Source organism: Eleutherodactylus coqui, chromosome 2 (assembly GCF_035609145.1).
Source record: "Eleutherodactylus coqui strain aEleCoq1 chromosome 2, aEleCoq1.hap1, whole genome shotgun sequence".
Lineage (NCBI taxonomy): Eukaryota > Metazoa > Chordata > Amphibia > Anura > Eleutherodactylidae > Eleutherodactylus > Eleutherodactylus coqui.
This window is the reverse complement of record NC_089838.1, coordinates 306,604,328-306,620,997: the sequence shown is the minus strand read 5'-3', so window position 1 is coordinate 306,620,997 and position 16,670 is coordinate 306,604,328. Positions and strand designations below refer to the sequence as shown.

General features: G+C 48.5%; 1 protein-coding gene across 3 annotated transcripts in view; it reads left to right on the top strand.

The window, feature by feature from the left end:
- The window catches only part of LPAR2 (lysophosphatidic acid receptor 2), a 41,286-nt gene that overhangs the window by 12,380 nt on the left and 12,236 nt on the right, over positions 1-16,670 (top strand). For all 3 annotated transcript variants that reach the window (XM_066593526.1, XM_066593527.1, XM_066593525.1), the window contains exon 2: positions 4,666-5,418. In XM_066593526.1, coding sequence (XP_066449623.1) covers positions 4,666-5,418 — 753 coding nt within the window. The remainder of the gene's footprint in view (positions 1-4,665; positions 5,419-16,670) is intronic.

Genomic DNA, 16,670 nt, shown 5'->3' with positions numbered 1-16,670 from the left:
GTCGTTGTAAGTGTGTTTATATATGGAGTAACGTCTTCGAGACGACCATCCAAAATTGCATCAAATGTGGACTCTATAGGGGTTGTCTTCTCAGAGGTGGTCTTTTGGAGATGTTTCACTGTATATGGCTGTATGTAGAGCTTGTATGAAGGAATGTACATGTTTCGCATAGGTGTATCCTGCTATAAAACATAAATGACCAGGTAATAACTCCTAATCCTGGAGTCCTGCTCTCCTGTCAGGCTGACTGATATCCCATCTTGACATTTTTTACTCATGTGTTCTTCAGAAAGTTGAGTAACAGCTAATACGGCCATCATGACTGCTCACTCGGCGGTTGATCCTCAGTTTCCCTGTTCCTGCAGTACTTGTAACAGCAGCCATGTTGTTTCCCAGCTTTTCTAGAATCAGAGAGGGCGGATAAATAGAATTTTCTTAATACTCTTATTAAAATTGGGTTAATTCAATAAATAACAGATAGAAGAAGATGGAAGGCGATTCATGACTGCAAAAACGTAGATCAACATGGCACCTGAGGGTGATGGGTATTTGGTTCCATTGAGCTACAGGAGGTCCAAGTACTGCGGCCTTATTAAGTCCATATGAAAGCGGCCATAAAGGGAATCTCTGGAGACCTCAAACTAGTCTTTATTTATCAAAGTACGCAACTTTGCAATTGACTTACACTTTTAAATATGCGCCGTTTCACCATTTTTGCATTCGGGTGACCTGCTCCTGCACCGATGTCCATCCCTCCACATTTGCACATGTGCAGTTGATCTAAATGCAAAGACTGCACATGATAGTGACATAGCTGCTGATGATATAACTGTCGCAAAGGTTCATGGGATTGTGTATGTGATGTCCGCAGCAATGCAGTGGAATGGACAGTGGTGGCATGTAATTAGTCTTGGGTCTCGGACAACTCCGTTAAAGACGTTCTCCAATCCTAGCCAATAATGGCCTCCTGGAAATAGCAACAGTCAAGACCCAACACTGATCCGGTTGATGTGCCATAGACTATGTGGCACCCATGCTAAGGATTGGGCGACTTGGCAAGACATGGTTGAATTAAAGAGCTATTCCAGACATTTAACCCCTTGCAGTATTTGTGATCTTTTGTCAGGATAGGTCATCCATCAGCAGTTGATTGGTGGGAGTTTGCTGCTTGAGACCCCCATTGATCTGCTGATCTGAGCCCTTGTAGTGGGGCCAGACATCCACTTTGGGATCGGAGCAGGAAGTGCATTAGAAGGTATAGCTTCCATTGATTTCAGTGGGAGCGAAGCCTTCTATTAGACTTTCGTCTCCAACCTCGATACTGTCAACATTCGTCTCACTGCAGTGATTGCAGGGGCTGAGATCAGCTGATTGCCAGGGTCCCAAGTGGTAGACCCCTACTGATAAACTATTGATGACCTATCTTGAGGAAGGGTCATCAATACTGCAAGGAGTTAAATGCCCGGACTACCCATTTACGTCCGCCTGCTGTCTGTCGTGATTCCCTACTAGGGTTGCCAGATAGGACGCTCAGGTTGCCTAATTCTGTTCTCAGGAACCACTTGTGTTTGTCCAGTCAACACTAGAAGCATGTGCGGCTAAATGCGGCTTTTGGAGCTAACTGTTCGTGAAGTCCACAGCGCAGTTGTTCTTTGTTATCAGCCACTCGGCGCCAAATGTAGTGCTTTTCTATGGAAACACAAGAGATCAAGAAAAATGCCGCCCCCAAGATCGTCACTTCATTACCACGCCTCCTAACGGCAAGATCATTGATGCACACATATATGTGGCTACGGCCGTGTGTGATATTGGTCCAAGCACCGCAGACGCAGTTACACTTGTCAACCTGCGCTTTATTCTTCAAGTTCCGTGCGTTTGAGGAAAAACGCGTGGCTGCCCATGTGATGTTCACGCGCATGAAAATCACTTGTGGCTTTAGTAGCAAATATAGAAAATCGTATCTACATACTGCGCATGTGTGACGGCGGTAGAGAGCAGAAGAAGAAATGACAGGTCCGCACAGACGCCGGGCGGTCATTCGCAGTAAAGGGGATTATTATGTTTATATTTCCCGCGCCGTTATTTAGCGATGACGTAGGTGCCCGCAGCCCATACACAATGTTAATGGCTTCTGAGCTGTGGTTGGACGCCTCTATGGACATCAATGGAGGCCGTCCTCGCAGATTTAAAGGTAAAATACAGCACGCTGCGATTTTTCTTGCGCTCACAGAATACGTAGTTCATACCTGCAGGTGTGGAGGAAATTTCGAAAATGCATGCCTTCCAATAGACGCGTTTTACAGCAAAAAGTCCACATGGACCCCAATCATGGAATCCGCAATTCAAATCCGGTTGTCTGAGACCGGTCTTACACGGGCCGATAGTTGCCAGAGTATGCGACTACCGGCCCATGTAAACAAAGAGCCTGGCAGGGCGAGTGAGTGAGCGATTCACTTGTCAGAGTCGCTTTACTGTCAGCTCACCTGAAAACCAAGCGGCCATCAGCCCATGTATGGAGGCGGGCGGCTGGAAGAGATGTCTGGTGCACTCTGCCCCATTCAGAGCGGTCATCCCCCCTATGTAAGAAAACGGGTCTGATAATTGTTGGGCAGCTGTTGGGTGCGTAAGGGCCTGACAATCATCCCGTGTAAAAGTACCCTTCTGCCTTTTGAGAACATTCATGCTCTGCCGAGTGGAGCTTGTATGGGTACCGTTGGGTTGGAAGAAAAGTTGGCTAAACAAGTACTGAGTCGCAGCCATGTAAGCTGTATGGCTTTGTTAAAGAGAAACTGTCATGCCCTCATGCCAATGGCGCCGGCTGCATCGCTGTGCAGCCGCTGATCCCATCAGTGTTTTCTTTTTTGTTTATACTTATTCCTATTTCCCCATAAGGTCTCCTCTCAGCGTCGGCTCCTTTGGCTGTGAATGTGTCAAGTGGGCAGTCCTAACCGCTCATTGTTAATCCAGTCCAAGATCAGCCATTGACAGTGAGGACCGCCTACATGACACTTGCACAGCATCGGAAGCTGAATCTTAACAGAGTCTGTAGGGGAAAAAGGGTTAAAAAAGAAAGTCTACAATAGAGTCAGGAGGGCGATGGCTGAGCTATGTGGATGGTGCCATTGACATGAGGACATGACGCATCCACTATTAGACCCAAGTGTCGTCTATGACGAAGGGAATTATTTGTAGTACAGAGACCCAATGCATCTACAGTCTTAGGGCCCTCTTACACAGAACGATGATCGTTCAGGTAATAGTTGGATCGTGCGAAACTGAACGGTAATCGTTTAACGTAAAACAAGGCAATTCGTTTGCCGTTCGTATGATGCACATATAAAAACCGAACAATGATCATCCCGCGTAAACAGGCAGTGGTGCATCTGTGAACGACTGCCTGTTTACTCGGAGTAGAGGTGGGTGGCTAGAAGAGATCTCCGACGCGCTCCGCCTCCATTCAGATTATTGCTTCTGTGTGCAAGCGGAGGAGCGATAATCTTTGGGGACAACTGTTGGGCTCTTAAGCGCCTGACAATGGAAGGACATCTCTTGTGTGTGAGCTTGTGGAGATAAGCCACCATCAGAGGTACTTGGCAGCAGCCTATTCCTCAGTCCACATGCTCGATTAGTCAGGCTGTGTATGGGGAGGGTCAAGACTAATGAATGTCATCTGAACAGATCTTTTACTGACAGCTATATATGGTGTATGGTCACCCTTAAAGAAGTCCTCTCATCAAAGGCAACCACTTTCAAAAAGGAGCCGTTGTGGCTATCGACTGATTGGCAAAGGTCTGGCTCTTGTTGGCTTTATGAGACAGGGGAAGGTCCTCCTTTCTGAAGAGCCAAAGCTCAGATATTCTGAAAAGAGCATCTCGGTGGTCTCTGACCTGTTGGGGCACGCTGGAAGTTGTAGTTTCATGTGAACTGAAGAGCCCATGTTGGAGACCAATGCATTCCCACTCCATCATCAGATTAACTACTTGTTTATTGTGATGGGCTGATATTAGACAATGGCTCAGAATGCAGTTAATTGATGTAGTAGCTCTTGTGGCTGCTAATGTGCTGTTTACTTTATGAGGGTTTATCCGTCTAATCCAACACTATTAGATAAAACCATCTGTCTCTTCTCTTTCTATTATATTTAACCCAGTTTCGGTCTTGTGCTTGATTTGAGGTTTCACCATTTGCACATCAGAGCCTTTGCTTAATGAATTTACAATTGGATTGTTGTGTTGTCTGGAGCAGAGATAAGGAGGGCTGTAGGCTTTTATCTCAGGTTTTCTATTTATCTTTGGGTAAAGGTAAAGAAAAGTTCACTGTTGGGTCATATTTGCTCTTCGACTCTCATTGACTCTGTGTGATGGACTTTAGGTGCCTGTCCGACCACTTCAGTAGCCCAGGCATAGCCCAATCATAATACTTTTCATAGATATGCATAGAACCCCCTCCCCAAAAGTTAGCAGTTCTTTAAGGTTTGGTGAAGGCTCTTCTAGGACTTGTCAAGCTTCGGGATATTCAATCATCGAATTGTAGTTGTCTTTGTTGGCAAATCCCACCAAAAAGCTCAACATAGAAGTAAGTTATGGACATTAAAGAGCTTTCTCGCAGGAGGTCTCCATGTTGATTTTACAGTTTTAATTTCCGTGTCTCATTTTTTCTTTCCAGGATTTACGGACCCCCTTAAAATGACGCATTGTTACTTTAACGAAAGTATCGGCTTCTTCTACAACAACAGTGGGAAAGAGCTAACGACGGTATGGAGACCAAAGGACAGTCTGGTGGTCGGCCTGGGACTTACTGTGTGCGTCTTTGTACTTTTGACCAACATACTGGTCATTACGGCTATCATCATAAACAGGAGGTTCCACTATCCCATCTACTATCTCTTGGGGAACTTGGCGGCCGCGGATCTATTTGCTGGAGTAGCTTACACTTATCTCATGTTCCATACTGGTCCACAGACTGTTAAATTAACTGTGAAAACCTGGCTTCTCCGACAAAGTTTACTAGATACCAGTCTCACGGCCTCAGTGGCCAATCTATTGGCCATAGCCGTAGAGCGGCACCAGACGGTCTTTACTATGCAGCTGCACAGCAAGATGTCCAACCAACGTGTCTGCATCCTCATTGCCTGTATCTGGCTCACAGCCTTGTTGTTGGGTCTTATCCCGTCTTTTGGGTGGCATTGTATTTGTAACATTAAGTCATGTTCGCGAATGGCCCCGCTGTACAGCCGGAGTTATCTCATCTTCTGGGCAGTATCTAACTTGGTGGCGTTTCTGATTATGATGGTGGTGTATATGCATATATTTGTGTACGTCAAGAGGAAGATGTCCAGGATGTCCAGACACACATCTTTCAATCCCAGGTACCGAGAGACCATGATCAACTTGATGAAGACGGTGTTCATCATCTTGAGTAAGTACCGTGTGATTTGTGCTGGAGTTTATGTGACCTCAGGAATGTTTTGTGGAGTATCCTCATATCTCAGTATAGATAATTTGGCTTTAAGGGGTTTGTCCAGTTCAGAAAACCCATTGTGAACACTTTATTAGGGAATTATGAGTTCATGGAGAGACGTTCAACTGTTCGGGACACACATCTCTTGACTAGAGTGGAAAGCAGTTACAAAGAGTGTCTCTTGCCCTGGAGGACTGGTCCTGCCCTACTTTACACAGACAACCCATTGATTTGACTGGGCACTGTGCAATACTCGGTTTTTCCTGTGGTGGCACTGCAGGGAAATTAGACATTTAAGGTGCCCACAGACCTTTAAGACATTTAAGGTGCCCACAGTTGTTCATCTGACAGCTGTTCCCATTGGCTTCTCCATACATTTGAGCCTTTGTGTTTAGGATTTTAAGCCGCAGCCAGACAACTATACTATTGGCCTATCTCTCGGGCAGCAATAGCATCAGGCGTTAAATGCCAAGATCTCTTGATTCCTCTCTTCTCCGACATCATGTGCTGGGTGAAAATTGAGCCCCCCCCCCCCCATACACCATTAGGCCTCATTCACGCAAGCGTTTTTCCGTGGCTATTTTGCCGCAGTGAAACATTGAATGAAAATCACTACCATGTGAAGAATTGGATTCCAATGTGTTCATTTACATGGGCGATTTTTGGGCGCATGAAATAATAGCACCGACAAATCGCCGACCGTTTTCGGTCGTTGATTTTTCTCGCAGCATTAAAAGATAGGTCTTGACTATAGATGAGCGAGTATACTCGCTAAAGGCAATTGCTCGAGTGAGCATTGCCTTTAGCGAGTATCTCCCCCACTCGAGACTGCAGGTTCGGGTGCCAGCAGCGGGCACGGAGCTGCGGGGGAGAGCGGTGCGGAACGGAGGAGAGATCTCTCCCTCTCCCCCCCCCCCCCCCCCGAACCTGCAGTCTCGAGCGGGGGAGATACTCGCTAAAGGCAATGCTCGCTCGAGCAATTGCCTTTAGCGAGTATACTCGCTCATCTATAGGCTTGACCTATCTTTTGACAAAAAATGCTTGAGGCTCCCATAGACTCCTATGGGAGCTAAAAAAAAAGGCAGGGGGAGGGAGTTTACCTGTATCTAGTGCTCGGAATAGAAGACAGCTGCCGCTACTTAAGTTATTGAAGCTATTTGAAGGATTTCTGACAACCAACGGAATTGGCTGCCAGCGTGAAAATGCACATGCTCTTGGAAATGATGTCTAATCAGCAGGTTTGGACAACTAAAGTCTAATGTGTAGGAGGGTCTTTACTGCCCACAGCATAATCGCCAATCATTAGGGGATCCAGGAGGAGGACGGCACATTGTGAACAGGCTATTATCAACGTATGGGCCAATTATCGGTCAGATACCCGTGGGAATTGAACAATATTCGTCCCATGTAAACGCATGCAGCGACTGAACGGGAATTGTCTGCCGTTCAGTTTCTGCAAGCAAACGTTTGAATGACTGTCTGTTTACTATGAATGGAGGCGGACCAGGGGAGAACGCTGCCCAGCTCGCTCCGCCTCCATTCCGGCAGCGCTGTGTTTGCGATATCGGTGATACATCTCTGGGACGAGCCGGCAGGTATTGTTTGCCTGTATACATTTGCTCATCCCGTGTAAAAGGGCCTTAACACATAGGGATTTTCCAAAAGGAGGAAACTCCCTTAAATTGATTGATCTCTTAAGTTGGACAGCATTTGTTCTGGATCTCCATCTCCCTACTGATCACGAGTCCCGAATACAGAGAATGGTTGCAGTGGCTTATCTTTGGAGGGAGGTGTGCCCTAGACCCCCCCCCCCCCCAAAAAAAAATGACCTGTTCTGCAAGATGTAGCAGTGTGATGTGTGTGATCTTGCAGAATTAGTCTACCACTTAACTACCATATAAGTCTGAAGTTGATCAAAATGGACAATTTCAGCCAAAACAACCATTTGTTGGGTGAAATTTAACAATGAACGCTCATTTTAGCTGCCTGTCATCATCTGGAAAGAAGCCGGTCTTATCCTCTAGTCACTAGTCCATGAGCTACCCTTTCCGTGAAAGAACATTTCCATAAAGATTGCTTGCCTGGTGCAGTTGATCTTTTATGCCCACTTTGAACGACTAATGACCAATATGGACTAAAATGTGTATGGCTGCATCGGCATAACAATCATTCAATCAACAGTTGTTGACCCACCAACCTACTTCTATCTAATGTCTATGGCAACTTTCGGTTTTCCTGGGAGATAAGCAGCACCTTGGTCCACCATTCCCTTTTAATAAAATACGTGTCTGCTGAGCCACATACAGTTGTATGGGGGCTGAGGAACCGCTCTGTTGACGTAGGGCCTTTTAACATGGAACGACTGTCAGTGCTTCAGCTCCTCACAGTCATCCCAATGAGCAGACCATCGCTTCTGCGCATTCACACAGGGGAGGTAATCACTCACTGAATGGAGTTTTACAACGGATGGTTATCAGCTGGTTTTTATGCCTATATAAACTGTATGGCGAATGATAAATGAATGAATTATTCTTCGTCACTCAGTCGTTGGCCATGTTTACTCTGAATGATTGTCGTTCAGTTTCCCATGATATCTGAATTAGGCTTTTTTCACACAAGCGCATATCGGCCGGCCATTGTCACAGGCGGCTGATATACGCTACATTGTTAGTAAAAAATCTGATTAACAGGCGCACAAATTAAACGTTTCTGCGCCCGTTCATATGGCCTGGTGAGGCCGGCGCAAATGCGCCATCTCCCATTTCCCCCTCCTCCTCATTGCAGGCTCACCTGCCTTCCTCTGCTCCCCTGTGCAATGGGAGGGGGTGGGATGGGGGTGGAGCAAAGCAGCGTAAACCCCCCCCCCCCCCCCCCCCCATTGCACAGAACGAGAGGGGAGGAAGACAGGTGAGCCTGCACGGGTGGGGGGGGGGGGGGGGAGAACAGAGGGAGGGAGTTTAGCAGCCACGCTGCTAAAACTCCCTCCCACCTACGTTTGGACGTATTCCCGCCAAAACATAGTTCCAGAACTATGTTTTGGGTCCTGCGTAAAAATGCCCGGCGCTATATTGTCTTGGCCGCCCGTTTTTACATCTCACAAATATGCCCATGTGATCTGATGCATTGGAATCCAATGCATCAGATCACAGCGCATATCGGCCGGCCGTGAAAACGCCGTCTGATATGCGCTCATGTGATAGAAGCCTAATAAATGTTCCATGTAAAAGGCTTCTCAGTTGTATTTCTAACATCCAATCAAATATCAACAAAGCTCCAGCCAGTCCATGTATTCGATGTGTTTTATCCCAAGCACACCTGATGCAACTAATGAAGCCCTTGATTAGTTGCACCAGGTGTTCTTGATGCATGATCTGACTTGTAAATGTGTGCTCTTAGGAGGGATTCTATTCAAGGAGTTGAATAATGCTGAGGCTGCAGTATTCATTAGATGGGGCATTTTGTTGTGGATTTGGGGATGGCACTTGTTACATTCGGTGTGTTGAGATATTTAAATTGTTCTTCATTGGTTGTTTTTTTGGGGCAAACAGCTGAAAGTTTAGAAATTTGGAAAATAAGCCTAATTTGCAGTAGGGGTTAAAGAATTTTGATTGCATCTGTAGGAAAACTAGGAGTAATAGCTGCCATTTATACGTTGATCTGGCCCGGATGATGCGTGTGCTGTCATTGCTCATCCCATGTAATGGAAGGTGTGGCGGGGCCCTGAGATGTTGTCATCTGAGATCACTGAGGTGTGTGCATCCATCATCCTGCAGCAGACACATAAATTGTCAGGGAAGCACCTTTTTGTATGCAAATGTTCACTTCAGACATATTGTATATGTCACCGCAGACTTCTTTGTGTACATCATCAGTGTTTGTTCCTCTAAGGGCTCCAAACCACTCACAACCAGAGTGAGTGCAAACGCATGATTAGGAAATCCATGATTTCCAATGGTTTCATACTCATTTGCATTGTGTGCACCCAAGCCTCGCAGCGATAAAAAAAACTTGCACTATCGCCCATTGTTTTCAATGGGGCCAGTGCTTCTGCAATGGGATAGCATCGCCGACCTCTGCCACAGCTGTGGCAGGGGATTCCTTTATCCCCACGGGGAGCGTGATGTACTCCTTATGTTTTCAATGGGGCCGGCGCTGCCCCATTGAAAACAATGGGCGATAGTGCAGGTTTTTCTTAGCGCTACGAGGCTTGAGTGCACACAATGCAAATAAGTATGAAACCATTGAAAATCACAATGTTAATTGCATATGGGCAACGGTTCGCTTACATCCACTGACTTCAATGGAGGCCGCCTGCGCTAAAACCACGCTAAAATAGAGCATGCTGCGATTTTTCCTCCGCTCGCGAAATATGCAATCTGTACCCGCTAGTGTCAACGAAATACATGCCTTTCAATGCCCGCGTGTTACCATGTATCTTCCATGCGGACTGCAATCGTGGAATCCGCGATTCAAATCAGTCTGTGTGAGCCCGTCTGTAGTCGGCTTGGTGTATAAGCGCATCAGCCCATTGAACAGCTGATCATAGGGGTCCCGGGCAGAAGACCCTCGCCAATCTATTATTACTATACACCGATTAACAGAGTATGTCGATTGGCACTTGTTTAACACTGCAGAGGATTGCCGATGTGAGGACAGGCGGTTGTTAATATCCTCGCTCGGCGGCTCACCTCCCAGCTTATACAAGGTAATGTACGGCTGACCAGCGAACGTTTTATGCGAACACGCAGGAAAAACACGGATCAATGTCTTCAATGATCCATAGGCATGTTTACAATACAATGACCGGCTGATAACTGTTTGACTGAACGTTCTTGCCCGATCCTCAGACCGTGTAAAAGGCCCTTCATACATGTGTCCAGCGGTAGACTGAGGGGACTCTGATGGGGTCATTATTTACACGGCCCCCCATTGATTTCATTGGACATCCTGGAATACATCTTCAGCCCACCTACTAAACAAATTGGAGTCCCGGAAATACTATGATGTAATGTAGTGCCGTGTGCCCGTGGTGGCATATAGTGCCTGGTGCTCATCATACCGGGCCCGATGCCATCCTAATCCTGGTCCAAGTTATGGTGGCAATGTATGTACACCAGCTTGGTGACCACTTAGAAGTGCATTTTGAGGTACGTCATACGATTATATATGCAGAACCCTCTTTCCTCATTTAGCTGGTGCCACAAATACTTTCCTCTGTTATCACACTATGATGGCAATGCCATTGTGACGGGTATGATATGTGCTTCCCATGCAGAGAACTAAGGAGTCTATGCTATTCCTCTTGCGTGGCAAGACTTGTCATTATACCCGCAGGGAAGCTGCCGTCTCGATGAGAGGGAAGGACATGATACTGCGGTTGTTACTTATTATAGTATCTGATTTCAGCAAGACCTCACCGAGCCAAGAAGTAGGAAGAGGAAGGAGTTATCAATGGCTTCTAATCCTCTGATACAGAGACTGATATGTTAGGGAATCGCTTGGATAGCAAACCCCTAATGTCATACTGCACTGTCCTACCAAAAGGAATGGGACGCCTGAGGAAGAATCAAAAGCAGTATCTATTTGTACATGTTAATACTGGGGTAAAGTCCCCTGCTGCCAGCACCGAGTCACCACTGACTGCTCCGGTGACGTCACAACCAGATGTTCTCTCGGTAGATTGTTTTTGTGTGGTGGTTTGCCATTGCCTTCCCGACTCTTAATACTTAGTGGGGCCCTAATAACATCGGATACTCTCTGTGGCATCCTTTCAACTAACATCTGATGCACTTCAACTGGTTTTTCCCTCCATTCATCCTGCAAACGTCTGATGAGTTCTCTCAGAGAAGATGCATTGGCCTGTCCACAATGGTGCAAGGAGTGTTGTCATTGGACAGTTGAGCAATGGAAGAATGTTCTATGGAGTGACAAATCCCACTACTCCATCTTCACATCAGATGGAGTGTGGAGGAGCCTGGAGAAGGCTACCTATTTGAGTAGGTCGTGCCAACAGGGAAGTACCCAGGAGGTTCTGTTATGGTCTAGGAATGGGGAAGTCCCAGACATCACCTATAAGCACTCTAAACATAGTTTATAGGCTTGTAAGTCAGGGGCCAAGGAGTCGAGAAATGGGCTTACTATTCTTACCGGCCAAGCTGTTCCCTTGCTGTCAGCCATGGTGTACTGGACGCATTTTCTCTATGGCTTACTGCAGAGATGAGTCAACAGCGAGGGAACGGGAGGCCAGGTAAGTATAAGAAGCACATCCCGGGATTCCTTAGTCCCTGTCCTGTAAGCCTATAAACTTAGTTTATGGTTCTTGTAGGTGATGACAGATTCCCTTTAAACATCTTATAAAGTGCTTCTACACCCCAGCGTCAGCCTTTGTGGTGTGTAATTCCCCAATACATTCCTCATCTCGCCTCCTTTAGTGCTGCAGACTGACACTTCTGGTGACTCTTCAGCTTTTAGGCTCCGCCTGCTGTCACCGTGACACAGTAAAAGTTATATAACCCTTTAGAAGAATTCGGTAATTGTTTAGAATTAAAGTAATGGTTTATAATTCTGTGCTGATTCATTTCATATCGAGGTCAGAGCTTTATATTTCTGATACAGAGCTCCAAATTCCCTGCATAGATACAGATCTGAAAGATATTATTCTGCCTTAAGCCACCACTAGAGGGAGCACAGGAGCATACTGCATACTGTGTTAATTATAATCTGTCTGCAGAAAGCTCCCTCTGGTGGCCGCAGCCAGAGTATTATCATTCAGATCTATACAGGGGATTTCAAGCTTTATATCAGGAAAAATGGCGCTACGAACTCTATAAAGATGTATTCAAAAATAATTAGCACCTATTTATGTTAATTAAACAAACAAAATGTTTTCAAGAACGGAAATTTAGGATTCGAGCCATGTGAAATAATATGTAAAGTTATTGCATAAATAGCAGTCGCCGAATTATCCACATTCACAGGGCCTTTTACAGAGTCCATTGATTAGGGAACTGTTCATTCGTTTGCTTGATCTTCATTTTGTGATCCGCCAACGGGTAAACGCTCTTTCATCTGCTGATCGTGTCTTCTGCACGCTACTTGTCCCCGTGTGACCGGGGGATGTGCTGCTAACTATGGTGAAAGTCTGAGCTATTGTCTATGAGGGATTTGTGACCAATCATAGGCAGCGCTCAGCTGTCATTCAATCAATGGCTGAGCACTGCCTCTGATTGGTCACAGCACTCAGCCAGTCAGAGGCAGCGCTTTCAGGAAGCAGGGATTGAAAGCGGAAACTGAAGAAGAGTGTCAGGGACGCCAGAGATGACAGCGCTTCTAATGTGATGTATTATTATTATTTTTTTTTCCCTACAGTTAGGGATTATTTTCAGGGTAGGGCTTATATTTCAATTCCCCCCAAAAAGTCCTTGGCACGGGAGTCCCCTGCCACTGCTGTCAATCTCCCATTGATCTCAGTGAGGCTGGCGTTGCTGCTGCCGGCCCCATTGAGAACAGTAGGAGAACATCAGGATCAACTGCTGCAGCTGTGACAGCCTCAGGAGGAGATTCCTCCAGCCCTGCAGGGGTGGGAGGCTGTTATCCTGCAGTAACGCCTCGCATCCAGGGCTTCAGAAGGATTGCGAGAGCGATCTCGGGGCGTCAATCACATCCTGATATCGCTCTCACCAGCGTGCAGGAGCCCTCAGGGAGACTTGATGTTGCAATAGTTAAATCACTAGAATAGTACACTGCATTACTTATGTAGTGCATTCTACTAAGCCTATGGCAGCAGCTTACTAGACTCTGCGGGAGGCGGGGCCTAATAGGCAGAGTCACCTGGCTGACATGGAGGCTTTTGTCAGACTTCCAGCTGCCATGGGAACCGATTGTTAGCTTGCAATCACACTGCGGGATGCCGATGGGTGACAGAAGGATCCTCGTCTCCCTGTTATGTGCTTAAATGCTGCAGTTACTGTTGATTGTGGCATGTAAGGGGTTAAGCTGCCAGGATCTGAGGTTTCTGCACATCCGGCAGTCAGAGCAGGAGCCTGGCCGTCAGCAGCCATCGCATTAAAGATATATATGTGCAAGTTAAAAGCCTATTAGTGAGCTCAGTTAAAAAGGCGCATTGGCCGTCACTAAGAGGCCCGTATAGACCAAGATCATCATATGGAACCGAACGTGCGCGATAATCGTTACGTCTAAACGTGCGCTGTTCATTCTCTTTTCGTTCAACATTCATTTTCAGCCTGCAATGTTCTTTTTTTTTTATACGGCAACTCGCTCGCTTCTCGTTACGTTTAAACACGCCCCGCTCGGTGTGAGGCCGCATTCAGCCGTGATGAAACGTCGACCAAAATGCGCTACCATGTAAAGCGATGGATTCCAACGCATTCATCTGGAGGATTTCCGCGCACGTGAAAAAAATTGCACCGTCAAAAAGTGAAATCAGCGACCGTTTTCAGTCGCTGATTTTGTACACTGTGTTATAAGATAGGTCTTGACCTATCTTTTGACGAAAAATGCTGGAGGCTCCCATAGACTCTAATAGGAGCTGGAAAAAAAAAGGGGGAGGAGGGTTACCTGCATCCGGCGCTGGGAAAAGACGACAGCTTCCTCTATTTAAGCATTAGCACTCATTACGAGGATGTCTGCCGACCGATGTAATTCTGCGCTGCAGCGCATTTTTCACATGATACGCCCTTGTGAATGGAGGAGAAAACGATAATTAATTTCGGGACTCGATAGCCTTGGGTGAGTCAGGAGGGGCACGCTCTGCCTTGGGTGAGTCAGGAGGGGCACGCTCGGGCTTGGGGGGGGGGGTCAGGAGGGGCACGCTCGGGCTTGGGGGGGGGTCAGGAGGGGCACGCTCGGGCTTGGGGGGGTCAGGAGGGGCACGCTGTGCCTGGGGGGGGGGGATCAGGAGGGGCACGCTCTGCCTGGGGGGGGGGAGGGTCAGGAGGGGCACGCTCTGCCTTGGGGGGGGGGGGGTCAGGAGGGGCACGCTCTGCCTTGGGGGGGTCAGGAGGGGCACGCTCTGCCTGGGGGGGGGGGTCAGGAGGGGCACGCTCTGCCTGGGGGGGGGGGGGTGTCAGGAGAGGCACGCTCTGCCTGGGGGGGGGGGGGGGTGTCAGGAGAGGCACGCTCTGCCTGGGGGGGGGGGGTGTCAGGAGAGGCACGCTCTGCCGGGGGGGGGGTGTCAGGAGAGGCACGCTCTGCCGGGGGGGGGTGTCAGGAGAGGCACGCTCTGCCGGGGGGGGGGTGTCAGGAGAGGCACGCTCTGCCGGGGGGGGGGTGTCAGGAGAGGCACGCTCTGCCTGGGGGGGGGGGTGTCAGGAGAGGCACGCTCTGCCTGGGGGGGGGTGTCAGGAGAGGCACGCTCTGCCTGGGGGGGGGGGTGTCAGGAGAGGCACGCTCTGCCTGGGGGGGGGGGTGTCAGGAGAGGCACGCTCTGCCTGGGGGGGGGTGTCAGGAGAGGCACGCTCTGCCTGGGGGGGGGGGTGTCAGGAGAGGCACGCTCTGCCTGGGGGGGGGGGGGGTGTCAGGAGAGGCACGCTCTGCCTGGGGGGGGGGGGTGTCAGGAGAGGCACGCTCTGCCTGGGGGGGGGGGTGTCAGGAGAGGCACGCTCTGCCTGGGGGGGGGGGGTGTCAGGAGAGGCACGCTCTGCCTGGGGGGGGGGGGGGGGTGTCAGGAGAGGCACGCTCTGCCTGGGGGGGGGGGGTGTCAGGAGAGGCACGCTCTGCCTGGGGGGGGGGGTGTCAGGAGAGGCACGCTCTGCCTTGGGGGGGGTCAGGAGGGGCACCCTCTGCCTTGGGCGGGGGGTCAGGAGGGGCACCCTCTGCCTTGGGCGGGGGGTCAGGAGGGGCACCCTCTGCCTTGGGCGGGGGGTCAGGAGGGGCACCCTCTGCCTGGGGGGGGGGGGTGTCAGGAGGGGCACGCTCTACCTTGGTGAGGTCAGGAGGGGCACGCTCTGCCTTGGTGAGGTCAGGAGGGGCGCTCTGGGCCAGGCACCGCCGTATCTATTGTTCAGCTCTCTGAATACATCTTGTTGTTATTTTCTTTGCACGAAGCAGACACGAGGAAAGTGACTAAGAACACAATTTGTTACTATTTTTACACGTTTGTAGCTAATCCAGGTTCCCCCCTTCCCTTCCTGGCACTGACAGGAGTGTGCAGACAGATTTCTGTAGTCAGCGTTTTACATAAAGCCTTAAAGGGACAATAAAGCCTGCAGTTTATATTCTTAACATCTGCTAGGTAATTGAATGCAATCTACTGTTCTCTGTTATCAGCCTCTGGGCTAGTGAAAAGGAGACTTTATTGTTCTACAGTGGGACTATTAACAGGAAATGCAAGAAATAAGCTCTTTCATGCAACTTTGTCACTCATCTCTAGTGTGAGAACGTCCAGTAACAGCTATCGGCAAGACGCCCCACGCTTAATGGCTCTACATCCGTATATGTGCAGAGTATAAAACTATTTACTGTAGGTGGGCACACCCTAGTAGGCATACAACAGTTCTCCTGGACTTCTTAGTATGGATCACCTGTCCTCAGAGTAGGTTATCTATATATAGTTGGATCGGTAGAGGTTCGCCACACGGGATCCCCACCAATCAGCTGATTGCTCGGCCTGTTTCAGTATGGACAGTGCTGGAAGCAAATAGCGCTGTCTGTCCCTGTTGCAGTGGCCCAGTTGGGTACTACAGACACAGCTCTCATTGAATTCAATGTGCCTGCATTACCAAACCAGGCCACTGCAACAGGAACAGCACTATTTACTTCGAGTGGGGCTATTTGCACTGACAGTGGACTCAGTGATCAGTGAGCAGATGAACCCCGCTGATCAACTATTGATGATCTGTCCTAAGGTTAGGTAATCAATAGTAAAAGTCCTGGACAACCCTTTGAGGGCTCCTTCACACTGGCGATAAAATCGTGGAAGATTTGGGCGTTATACATATATACTTACATACATACATAAAGCTCTGCTGTGGATCACCAGACGTGTTTGTGAATAAGCAGATAAGAGGTGCAATGGGGTGTATGGGGGATACAGCAGGAATAAGGGGGGTCAGGTTTCCATGGGGGCGTGTAGAGGCAGGGTAGATTAGGGAAGGGTTTAGATTAGGGAATATGGTAGGCTTCCCAAAAACATGTGTTTCTAGGGCTCGATTAAACCTGTGGACGTCTGGTATTCACATGATTGCCTGGGG